Genomic DNA, 13,363 nt, shown 5'->3' on the forward strand with positions numbered 1-13,363 from the left:
TAAAATTCTAATGTTTCATTTTTAAAACGTGATTATCAGTTGATATATCAGGACAAACAGTATCACTGTATGCAGTTACACAGTTTTCAGTCCATTAAAATCAACAAGTTAAGAAAGGCATAGGATGACAGTGAAAGAAATGTAAATATAATTCATCCCAAATGACAACTTAAATATTTTGATTCTAGCATCACTAAATAGTATTAATTTTATTCATTATTTGTTTTTACATGTCAGTCTTCTGTGTGCATATAAATAATGTCAAAAGAGTGTTTTCCAAGAATTAGTTTGAATGAGTAAATACATTATACAAATGCAATTTGATGGCTTCTTAAATGGCTCAAGGCCATATCTGACACCACATATATTATCCTAATGAACTCTGCTTTACGGTGGGAGGGAGACTACGGAGAGGGGGGTGATGTCAAAATAGGAAGAAGACAGCAGGTGACACTTACCGGACAAAAGTAAGTATTTTCTACTATGTGATGAGCAACGACATTGTTTTCTGCTGAAAGTGACATTATAAAAAGTAGTGCATCACGAGCCTGTTGGCCTATGGTCCCTTCACGGTGGATGAAAGGAATCAACAGAGAAAAAATTAGGAAGTTTGCAGCCCCTTGGTCCTCACTAGTATGGAAAAATAGTTCCAGAATGGATGGATCTTTGGCTAGAATTGAGCACAGCTGGTTCAGTAATACCACCAGCTCTGCTTCTACAGCTGAAGTTGTGGTTCCTGAGCAAGAGCTCAACAACATCATCAAAGGTTTCAGAATGGGTTTGTGATGCAGCAAGGGCTGATGGGACTGAGTGACAAGCATCTCGTACATCTTCAATTGCTCAATTTTCATCTCATCTGTGAATTCCCGCCTGAGACTCCAGAGGAACAGTTTTTCCATAATATTCTCTGTCACCACAAACTCCAGGATAGGTCCCATTGCAGCATCTTTTGTTTGTTCTTCAATCAACAAAAAAAGCATATGCTCTACATAATTCTGCACAGTGCTAGCTTCATCTTGAGGAATTGCTCCATATTTTGCTTGAATATTCTTCAAGGGGTCATGCTTCTCTAAGATTTTCACAACCTATGGAAAATTGAAATAACTTTCAAATAAGGGTTGGCAGACTCAGTTCAATACTGCGTTGGTAGAATCACTTTCATTAAAGTACATTTGAAATATACCTTAGCATAGAATGGAGGGATAAATAGCAAAAAAGTTATGAATGGAGAAAAGCAATTTGTTAACAAATAACTTGCAAACATAAATGGACTCCGGGGAATGGTAGAGGACAGGAAGGCCTGGAGGATCATTGTCCATGGGGTCACGATGGGTCGGACACGACTTTGCACCTAACAACAACAACAACAAATAACTTACATAAAAGATTACAAATGGACATCATTTCCCCTGACAGAGGAAATATGCTAGTATACCCTAGTCTATACAAAGATTTGTATCTGTGCAAACACACATGAACCTTATCATTAAAATGGCCTCATACTATGACTTTTCAAATACTGTCAGAGCTAGCACAGTTCTGCAGGGCCTTCAAAATGGAGCTCTTCTACCAGGCATTTGGGTGAGGCCAATCAACTGACCGTTTCTATTGGGCCCTCCTTCCAATCTACCCATCTGTGGGATTATGATCAAAATGTTAATAATTAAACAGCAAATAATATTAAATGTTCAATGCTGTTGATGTTATTGTTGTTGTTGATACTGTTGCAGTGACTAAATTCACATTGTATCTGTCATATTGGATTTCATGTTCCCTCTGAGCCTCCCTGAGTCACAAGGGAGGGCAGTATAAAAATGTAATAAATAAAAGAAATAAATACCATCAGTAGAGAGAATACCTATAAGCAGAAGCAAGGTGAATTTATTTATTGAAAAAAATTTACTCTGCTTTTCCATGTAGTCCAAAGAAGTTTACAATCGCATGTGATCCACCTTCAGATAAGGATCAGCAGGCATCTAACACTGTGATGTTGTTTATTGAAACAACCCACCATCAGAACTCCCTCCCCCACAGCAATTCACCACATGTCAAGTTTGTAGAACTTTAGTCCCAGCACCACCAGGGTCGCTTACTGTTTTTCTGTCCTGGAAGAACCTGCTGCCCTGAGAAAATTAGGATGACTCCTAGGACTTCAGAGCTTCAGACCTGGTGAGGGAATTCCATGCAGCATATCTGGAAAACCCAGGTCACAGCCCCCTTCACTGTAGGGCGGGAAATGGGACTTGGCTTAGGGTGACAGAATGTCATGCTCACTTCTAGTTGTCTTGATCAGAGTCCCAGGATCCTCTTGGAGCTGTCAAAAGGTTCTCTCCTGCCTCTGATCCCCTCCCTGGTTCCCAAGCTCTTGTGCTAGTTGAGCTCCTATTGCATTCTGAATATTATGGCTGCTCTTTCCTGCCTCCAGTGTCAAGCTGTAAACTGTGCATGCCTTTGAAGATAAGGAGAGCATCTTTGGTGTGTCCTTAACTTTAGCTGCAAAGCATTTGACGTAGACATTTATAGACTCTTCAATAAACTACTGAATTTTCATCAAGACTCTGAGTTTGCCTCTTTGAGAGAATTGTCTGTAGAACATGACAAGTTCTCATTTTCTTGCACACTGTCAAATGGTTGGTTTTTCTTGACCTATGATTTAATCAAAGGTGAGTTTGTTTATTATTTTTTAGAATGCAGTTGGTTTCATAAGAAATTGTTATCTGCTACTGATAGTTTCATTTTATTTTACTGTTCTGTATTTTGTTCTAAATTACACTGAAAGTTTTAAAGTTTGAATGCACGACAGAAATATTTTAAGTAAATATATTCAAATGGTCCCTAAAAGGCCTATAGTGCTTGAAAACATGAGTTTTATTCAAAATTTTGTTTCACTTGCGGTGCAATCTATATCTCCCAGTTCTCTTCCTCATTTACTCTTCAAACATAGTTATATCATCTTGCAAAAAACACAATGTGCTGTAATAAATAATAGAGCAGCAAGTTTTCAGTGTTCCAAAACATGAAACATCAAAGAATGTGTTTCAGCAACGTACTGCAACAGAGAAGTAGCTTATATTTTTGCCAGCTAAGCCACAACCCCAAATTTTAATCGTGGACCCCTTCCAATACAGCCAACTTTGAAAATCAACACAACAGAATAAACATTCCTGTGCTCCATTACCTGTGCCCAGTGGGTTTTAAAGACTATCATGCAGGTTTCTGGATCAACTCCTTCCAGGCTCATTGCCTGTTGGTTTTTCCTGGCACTTGTACCTGCAGACATCATAAATTCTCCAAAAATGAATTGTTCTAGGCCATAGTTAATTTCCTTGGTGTTCTGTGTAGCAAGACTGTTTCACGTCTGGACAGGCATCTTTGATCCATAAGGCTAATAAAGCAAAGAGACAAATAAAAATGAGACTTCTTAGGAATACAAAATAGTATTTCCTTAATAACATAATGGGGGCACTATAATGTCATTAAACAAATATGGACCCGCCTTTCACAAGTATCTCAACTGTTTTCATTCTTTTGTTAAGACTAATCCGCATCTCCATCAATGTGCCCAATGTTTGATTTTGTGCTCTCCTTTAAACATCACTACAATTGGGATGACATTATAGAATCCTTTCCAGGTGAATAAATACAGAATATATATTATTTCTTTCTGGGGGAATAATTATAGGATATATACAGTATTTGCTGGCGTATAAGACTACTTTTCCCCCCTGAAAAACATGCCTCCGAGTGGGGGGGGGGTAGACCTATACGCCGGGTGCACTTCAGTGGTGATAGACATAGCTGCCCATAGTAGTGTATTTTGAGTGGAAATGTTGGGGGGTCGTCTTATACGCCCAGTCGTCTTATACACCGGCAAATACGGTAAATGTAACTAGATGAGTAGAGATCCTGGGCTAAGAAAAGGAGGGCCCACTTCTTTATGGCACCTTGTTATGTTGTTGGTATGTATGAATCCTATTGATTAGAAGAACATTAATGTGAATAAAGGGTAAATTTTGTATTAAAAATATATTCAATTTTAATGCATTTCATTGTAATTTCTTTTAGTGCTAAGCAGTGCTAATACTGAAACCCTGTGAGGTTGAAGGTATTACAGAAAGTCACGTTGAAATAAACAGCTATTCATTCAAACACTTGACTTTCCTATTAAGAACAAACTGTGTAAAATTATAGTATTTTAAAGAGCTCATAATGAAAATATCAAAGTTTGTACCAATGATAAAAGGTCATAATAAAACAGAAGGGAAAGGCTTATATTTATTGATGTAATACAAGTAGTAATAATAGTAACAATATTTAATTTCTATACCTTCCCTCCCTATATGTGCTCAGCGCAGTTCACAATAAAACATTAAATAAAATCAGTAAAAATAATAAAATTACAATACAATAAAATACAAATTTAAAAACCCATCCCCACCCCATTGCAACCTCTGCCAGCTATCCCAGACTGAAGACGACATCAAATAGTAAGAACCAAGAATGAATAGGTAAAGCGAGACCCATAAAACTTCAGACTGCCCTGGTCTCAACCACAGACCTGGTGGAAGAGTACCATTTTTCAGGCCCTGCAGAACTTTGCCAGCCCCATCAGGGCACAGATTCCAACAGGCAACTCATTCCACTGGGTTGGAGCCAGGGCCAAAAAGGTTCTAGCTCTAGACCAGGCACACATCCTTGGGGCTACAGATCACCAGCAAATTGGTCATGGTACTCTCCAGGGGATATATTGGATGAGGTGGTCTTTCAGATATGCAGGACTCACACTACATAGGGCCTTGGATCAGTGCCAGAACTTTGACCCAGACTTGACCCAGACCTGGAACTCCAACATCAACCAGTGCAACTATTGAAGGGCAGGTTGAATACAAGCCCTCCTTGGGGCCCCCACATGAGGACCCATACCACTGAATTTTTACTAGCTGTAATTTCCAGATCAGGGCCAAGGATAGCCCCGTATAGAGGGAGTTACAGAAATCTAGCCTGGAAGTGACTGTCACTTGGATCACTGTGGCTAGGTCTTCTGGGGACACACAGGGCACTAGTAGCTTTATCTGGCATAGATGCCTGGTGAGCTACATTTGTGACCTGTACTTCCATTGATAAGGAGGCATCAAGGATTACCCCCAAGCTCTTAATGGTGCACAAAGCTGTTAATTGTAGTCCATCAAGGCAGGCGAGGCATACTTCCTCTTCTGGCTCTTTCTTCCCTGGCTAAAGGACCTCCTTCTTCAAAGGACTGAGCTTTAGCAGCTCTGTCAGAGCCATAACATCACGGCCTCCAGACATCTGGTCAATGACACGGTGTATATTCAGCGGCCACTCATCAACAAGAAGAGCTGGGTGTCATCTATACTGTACCCTACCAGTGGTCCCCAACCTTTTTATCACCGGGGACCGGTCAGCGCTTGACAATTTTACTGAGGTCTGAGGGGGAGGGGTTAGTCTTTTGCCGAAGGACATCATCGCTGCCACCTGAGCCCCTGTTCCGCTTGCTTTCCTGCCGGCGCCCCTGTCTTCCCGCTACCTGCTGGAGGGCGCTGCCAGCAGCAACTGCGCATGACGGCCGCTGGCCATGACGGCCGCTGGAGAGCCCCAAAGATGAGCCAGCGGCAGAGTGGCAGGGCACCACCCGAGGCAGCAGCCGGGGAGGAAGACGAGGAGGAACTGCAGTTCCACCGACTGATCTACGGACTGGTACCAGTCCCCAGACCGGGGGTTGGAGACTACTCTCCTAGACCATAGTCCTGGACCAGCTGTGTAAATATAAATATATGTTAAATAATACTGGGGAAAGAATCACCCCCTGTGGCACTCCACAAGGGAGTGGACAGTAGCGGCTGCTCTTCTCCAGTAACTACCCTCTGTTCCTGACTATAGACAAAAGAGGTCAGCCCACTGTAAGGCTATAACCTGTTTTCCCATGTTGATGAGGCAACAAGCAAAAAGCTCATGATCGACTGTGTGAAATGCTGCTGTGAGATCTGATAACATCAGCAACACTAACCTGCTGTCTTCAGAGGTTATTTCTGAGGGCATGCAAAGATGTCTCAAACCATGGCCCTGCTGGAAACTGAAATAGAATGGGTCCAAGCCTGATGCTTAATCTACAAAATCTTGCAGCTAGCCTGCAGCAGCCTGATCAATCACCCTTCCCAGAAACATTAAATGTGAGACTGGGCAGTAATTTGCAGGGTCCAGCAGATCCAGCAATCGCTTTGTCAGTAAAAGGCCAACCACTGCCTACTTTAAGCTGAAAGGAACATGGTCACAATCTCCCAGAGAGATTCACCAATCTTCCCGTTGCCCACTTTCATGAGCCACGAGGGGCCCAGGAGTCATGTAGTTGGTCTCACCAGAGCTAGCAGCATACCCACATCTGTCTGGATGAAACACATGAAATTATCCAAGATCACCCCTGGAGATGACCAAGAGGCCTTCAGTTCATTTACTGTCTCAGCATCTATAGGAAGGTCATGGTGGGGCATCAAGGTTTTATCTACAAAAAAACTTGCAAAAGCCTCACAGCTAAGAGCCAATCATGTAAAATTTTAGAGCTCTTTGTCCAGGGTTGTAAGTGATTGAATCATTATTCGAAATAATTTGGCTAGGTATGAACAATGGAAACCGCAAAGTACTACTACTTTGTGATTTTCACTACTATCTAAGCATTCATAAGCATGTTCTTGATGCCTCTTCACGACTCTTTCTCCAAACTTGCTCAAGTCATCTTAAGTCCCTCTTTTTCTCATGCGTACCAAGTGGCCAGTTTGAGGTTGGGTGGCGAGGGCATTGGAGTGACATCTCATCAATGGCACTTGATAATTACTGCTGCCAGTCATTGCCTAACTCATCAACCAAATGCAGGTGAACAATGGATCCTGCAGAGCATTCAGGAGGCCAGCAGGTGTGCAAAAATATGCCCGCTGCCTATACAAGGGGGAGGTGCTGTACGGAGCTGGGCCTTCAGGGACTATTTACAGCTATTGGACCAATCTGCACCTCCACATCAAATATTAAATGCAGGGTATGCCCTGCTTGATGGGTGGGCACCAAAAAGTAAATGCGAGAAACTTGTCCTACCATGGAGGATACCAGCTCAGATTCTGACTAGAGTCAGGATTGTCTGTGTGGATATTGAAGTTTTTCCAGAACAAGTACCCTGGGGAACTGCAATGCCTAGCCAGCCACCATCTCTAGTTGATTTGGCTTGTAAAATAGAGGACCAGTACACTAGCCAGATGCCCAGCTTCTTGACTGATGCTCACCCCAGACCCACACACTGAATATCTTGGATCATTAGTGCAGGGAATGCTCCATAGGAGAAAGAATCCCAAATCAGCACTGCCAGCCCTCCTCCTTGACCCAATGACTTCATGGTGTGACTGGGTTAGAAGAGCATCTTGGATCTGGATTGCACTCGATGTGTAGTTTAATATAACAAAGCACAATATACCCCACCACTAAAGAGCAGATCAAAACAGAAATCATAGAGACATTCAGCAAGAGGCACAGTTCTATAAAGCACAAGGACAGACTTTTACGTGGCCATAAAAGTCACACATTTTATTACTTTATCAGAAAAGACTGGTGAAAGCAAGTCAGTTACAAGATGCTCTGCATCAGCTAAAGAAGGATTATATAAAATGATGTTTCATACACACTCGGTCACTTCAAGACAAAGCATGGTTTCATGCAAATGGAAGCACCAGTCTATAATGGTTAGATGTGTCATAACACACATCACCTACATTCCTCTATATATGCACCACAAGACTCTTACACAGCATCACCTCTCTACATATTAACAGAGAAGAATTAAGTTAAAACTATAGAATGTTTCCCAGACAGCTCTATTACAGTAGTTGTATTTTATGTATGCATTCATATTTTGTTACTGTTTGCCACATAGATGCTAACAGTGCCATCTGATGTAGGGATTGTCAAAAAGAAATTAGCAAAACCGGGCAAGAAATATATTTTGCTGTTTGCTCCTACATGTTAAGAATCCTGTTCCACACGTAAGCCTGGGTAAGCCACCCTGGAAGTTGTCTGTTTTAATTATAGCACTGCTTGATAAGTACAGCAATTAAGACAGAATGAACAAGTTTAACATGCATTCTTGTCATTCTAGAGGACCTTCACAGTACACATCCTGTCCTGCAAAATTAAAAAGGTACAGCAACTTAAATGGGCAAGTCTAAGATCTCCAACAGGACCACTTCTTCCTGATGGATGACTGCCCTGATTCTCCCCCAGAATCTTTAGCCAGATGCCTGGAAGCAGTGGATCAAACAGTCATCCGAAGCTCAACCCTTCAAAGACGGAGGTCCTGTGGCTGGGTAGGAAGGGACCAAATGAAGGAGTGCGCCTACCCAACATGGATGGAGTGCAGCTGTTGGTAGCTCATTCCGCCAGAAACTTGGGTGTGATCCTTGATGCCTCCCTCGCCATGGAGGAACAGGTCACAAAAGTAGCACGGCAGGCCTTTTACCACCTATGCCAATCCAAGCTACTAGTGCCTTACTTTGCCCCATAACACCTAGCCACAGTGATCCGACAGTCTATCACTGTCAAAGGGAATGTAAAATGGAGCTCATCCACAAGGCATTTGGTTGAGGCTAGCTGATTCAACAACATTTGTTGGTTCCCCAAACACCCCCCGCCCCCATGATCTGAGCCATGCTGACCTCCCACAGGTTCATGTTAAAAGTTGAGAGTTGTTGTCACACTGTGAATCTGTTACAGTGTTTTGTTAGAATCTGTTTTGTTCAATTTTGGAATCACGGTTATATTACTATCACTGAATTTCGATGTATACCCATGACATTTTATGTAAACCACACTAAGCCTTATGGGAGCGTCGCATAGAAATTTAATAAATAAAAAATAAACACACACACATATTCAAAACAGAACAGTGCTTACACTAAGTGTGCTAAGGCCTGAAATATAAACAAGGAAGGCCTATGGCTATTCACTTCTGCAAGTCTACAGCCTCCCTTGCTGAAGTGGCTGCCTAGTGCTTCTCCTAGCAATATTAGCTAGCACATTCCTGAGTGCATAAAGCTCTCATTCTTTTCAATCTGTCCTGTTATTACATAAAAAGAATTCCCTTCACCTTAAATTAACCCCCTTTTGTTCATAATCAACAGTATTTATGGTAAACCCTACTTGGGGCTCACCTGTTAAAATTGTAATTCCATGCCACACTTAAAAATACACAGGCTACTAGAGAAACTTCTGATTAAGTAGAGTAGAGCATTCTAGCACATCACCTGAAATAACACTCCTGCAACTCTTGGACTTTGTATCTCACTTTCTACAGTGGCTGCCCTTTTTCTACTGGGTCCAGATAGCAGTTTCTAACAAGAAGGGAGTTCTCTTCTTCTGCACCAGGACAGCAGGGAGATAGTATAAGAGTTGTACACATAAGGCCCATTGTAGACATAAGGCCCAACATTATATGTTTTAAGGCAACTGCTCTTTCAAAGGTCCAAGAAACTTTCCCAGCCTGCAAACAGTAAGGAACCTCCCCTCGGAAGCTCATGGGGGAGGAGTAGACAATTTTAAAAATATGGAGGAACTTCCAAGCAGAGAGAAAAGCTAAGGAGCATAAAAGGATATAAGCTGTAAGGTGGAGAGAAGTAGAAGTGATCAGTCCAGGACTGGCCAAGGCATAGGGAGAAAAGAGCCCAGCACTAGCCCCTACATCCAACAGGAAAGAATGCCTGAGTAGAACATCTTCGTGGAACTTTGTGGCCAGTATTTTGTAGCTGATGGACAGGTGAACTTGGAAGGCCTGGTCAATCACTCAGAGTTCATTGTATGACCACAGTCCAACTATTTACACTTCCTCACAGGAATGACAGGATAAAATGGAGGAGGGCAGAGCTATATACACCACCCTCTGCTTCTTGGGAGAAAATGACAGGATAAAAGTGTAATAGAGAAACTAGACACTCTAAATAAGAGCTCCAATCCTCCAAGAAGAACCAGCAGTTATCACCGCATCTTCAAAACTCTTTCAAGACTTAAAATATCACCTAGGTAACTCTCATATATATATTGAATAAAACCTGTAGAAATATACCACATTTTTGACCCAGAACAACAGCAACAAAAAGGAAAGTGGAAAACATATTAACTATGAAAACATTTATTTTTGAATGTAACTCATGAATTTTGAATGTCCCAATCTGACTGCGGCCATTTCCTAAGCATAAATAAAACACTAGCAATAAAGTATTCTAGCAACTGAAAAGCATGTCATTTAATAAGAGCCTCAAAAGGTAAATCCATTCAGTTTTTTGACCCCAGAATGGCAAAACACAGGTGACTACAGCAGGATAAAGGTTATCTTCACAGAACAGAATAAAGGCTTTGTTCAGCTGTGCCCAGACAACCATTCATTATAGCAACAGGACATACACAACTGAATTCATTAGATTAATACATGGCCTGCATTCAGAAGGCAAATTTAACTGAGGTTAAAATATTCATGAAATCAACTTGTTTTCAGGGTCACATGCATGCCTTCTTCTTCCCTACTGATGCAGAATGTGATGGAGGAAATTCCAGCTACATGTGATATACGATGTAGGCATAAAGGTTAACCAGAGTTTGTTTTCATTTTCATATTAACTCCACTTGACCTGCACATCTGAATTTACACATCATGGGTAAGTGATGGTCTGACTTGGATTTCTTGGCAGGCGTGGAGGTGAGTAGCAACAAACACAAGCAATCCCAACAACAAGCTGAATTAGTGCACATTTTGACTTAACTGTGGTTGAAATCTGAATGCAGTCATAGTAGATTTTTGCTGGGCAATCAAAAATGAAAACGCTGGTGACTCAATTGCTAATAGCAGCACAATAAAAATGCAATTGCTGAGAAGAAAAAAATGGGCATTAACTAAGATGACCCAAAACATCTAGTTTACCATGAATGATGCAAAGGGAGGGTGGAGGGGGAATCATCAGGGAAATACATTCAAGATGAAGCAGCCTCTTGGGGGATGAAACAAGCAATTGCAAGGTGTAAGCTATTTATAGTTTCATTTTAGCAGCAAGGCTACCCAAGGAGATATTGGAAGCTGTTGTATGAAACTGGCCAAAATTAAAGAAATGGTTGCCCTTTCTGGAATTTACCATGCCTGCAACAACCGTTCTATCAGTCAAGCTGATTTACAGTTTGTGCCAGTTGCTATGTAAGAGGTTGGAAAGATATGGTACCATGCAGGCAAATAACAGCAACTCATCTACTATTTCCATTCCATTGCCTCTAATCACCTAATTGGCTCTCATAACTTGACACAAAGATCCCTTCCCACATATATACAAGAAGAAGACAACAAAAATGAAGACCTGTTTTTGTACTCCACTTTTTACTACCCAAAGGAGTAGCAAAACAGCTTATAATTGCCTACCTTTCCTCCCTCACAACAGACACCCTGTGAGGTAGGCTGAGAGAGCTCTGAGGTAACTGTTGTCCAAAGTCACCCAGTTGGCTGCATGTGAAGGAGTGGGGAATCAAACAGACTGTGACTGTTAACCATTACACTGTTAACCACTACACTGCCTTTCTAGAGTGTAAAAAGGATCTGAGAATAGGATTTGTCCAACATCTCAAGGCCAACATTTTATCACAGTGACTTGATCAACTGAGAATTTTCCCGTGTTATGAAACCAGAACCAATAAATTGATTCTTGCATGATGCAGGTAAAACTCCCTTATATAACTGAGAAATTATATGTGGTTTCAATTTGCAGCAGTAGCTAAATTATAAGAGACAGATTCCCCACATGATACAGAATATTGATGAATGGATAGCATGATTGAATAGAATTGTATTAGAAAAGTACATCTAAGACTAAAACTAATTTCTATTAGCAATTCTTCCTCATCTTAAAAGATGCAAACTCTTTAAGAACAGATGTTTGGCTTCCATCTATAAATTGAAAGTTATTTGGAAGAAGGAATAGCGACAGTCCAGGCGTACAAATAATTCAGTTGCCAGGTGACTTGTGGTGACTTTGTTTTGTAAGCAGGAAATCATTTGGTTGTTTTTTTCTTACAGGCTATCGTTAGCCACAAGTGATTATCACAATTAAGTATGGGCAACAGGCTTAGGAAAAAAGAGGTATGTGAGGTAACAACTTTTCAAAAAGTTGTCATAACAGTACCACACAGGAATACTTATTTTTAATTTTATATGTTGTAGCACAACTAAATCAGAAGATCTTAGCGTAGCATAACAACATTTAAAGGAATGGGATTCATCCACTACACTCATACACTGAAATATGCCATACTGGAAAGGAGCTACCAATTGGTAGGAATAAAAATGTGATTAGAAATATGAGTGACAAAAAGCAGAAAAGAATATGAGGGATCACTGGATTAAATATAAATTAATTTTGATGTGGGAAGAAATGTCTGAAGAATTGGATGGATGGTTTCAGTACCACCAGATATATGAATGTTTTAAGAGAGAGAAAGCAATGGGTTTTACTTTAAAGAAATCCAGATTTGAGATAGAGATAATAGACAAACAATGTAAACTTATAGCAAAGGCATATAAAATGTTATTAGAATTAAAAGTATTAAAGTAGTTATGGTTAAGTGGGCCAAAGATCTGGGCCAGCCATTAGGTATGGATACTTGGAAACACTTGTGGAAGAGGCAAATTAAGTTTTCAGATAGTTATGATTTGAAAGAAAATTTTTATAAAATGTACTTTAGTTGGTAAAATGCTCTCAAAATGTTGTGTAGGATAAATGAAATGTAGGATAAATAAAGGTTCCTTTTTCCACATGTGGAGGAGTTGCCCAAACATTTTGGAATAAAATATATATAGAACTTAAGAAAATGTTGGAAAAAGAAACCAGAATTATTTTTATTAGGTATAATGAGTGAAGAATTACCTAAAGAACTGAATGTATTATTATTGTATGCCTTAACAGTGGCCAGAATGGTGGTAGCAAAAGTCTGGAAAACAAAGGAGATTCTGTCGCTGGAGGACTGGATAATTAAATTATTGGATTTTTCAAAATGGCTAGAATGACAGCATTGTTTAAAGACAGGAATTTAGAATTGTATAAAAGTCAATGGAAATTATTTTGGAATTATATAGGAAAAACATGTTAATTTGGACTGGGAAAACTCAGCTGAGATTTAAACAGGAGGTTCAGGATTTGTTCATATGTATCCATTTCTCAGTGTGCAAAATTTTACACAATAAGTGTGTATAAAATGGTAGTGGAAGCTTAAATCTGTTAAATTGGTAGACTATGATATTTGTGTTAACTTGGAAATGTATTACTAATAAAGTTACTAATAT

At 40.3% G+C, this 13,363-nt stretch overlaps 1 protein-coding gene across 8 annotated transcripts in view; it reads right to left on the minus strand.

The window, feature by feature from the left end:
* The window catches only part of FHIP1A (FHF complex subunit HOOK interacting protein 1A), an 89,385-nt gene that overhangs the window by 50,392 nt on the left and 25,630 nt on the right, over positions 1–13,363 (minus strand). For all 8 annotated transcript variants that reach the window (XM_077300098.1, XM_077300091.1, XM_077300092.1 and 5 more), the window contains 2 exons: positions 3,179–3,385; positions 459–1,085 (listed from right to left, as the gene is read on the minus strand). In XM_077300098.1, the coding sequence (XP_077156213.1) occupies positions 459–1,085; positions 3,179–3,283 (732 nt within the window). In that variant the 5' untranslated portion in view covers positions 3,284–3,385. The remainder of the gene's footprint in view (positions 1–458; positions 1,086–3,178; positions 3,386–13,363) is intronic.

This window comes from Paroedura picta, chromosome 10, assembly GCF_049243985.1.
Source record: "Paroedura picta isolate Pp20150507F chromosome 10, Ppicta_v3.0, whole genome shotgun sequence".
NCBI lineage: Eukaryota > Metazoa > Chordata > Lepidosauria > Squamata > Gekkonidae > Paroedura > Paroedura picta.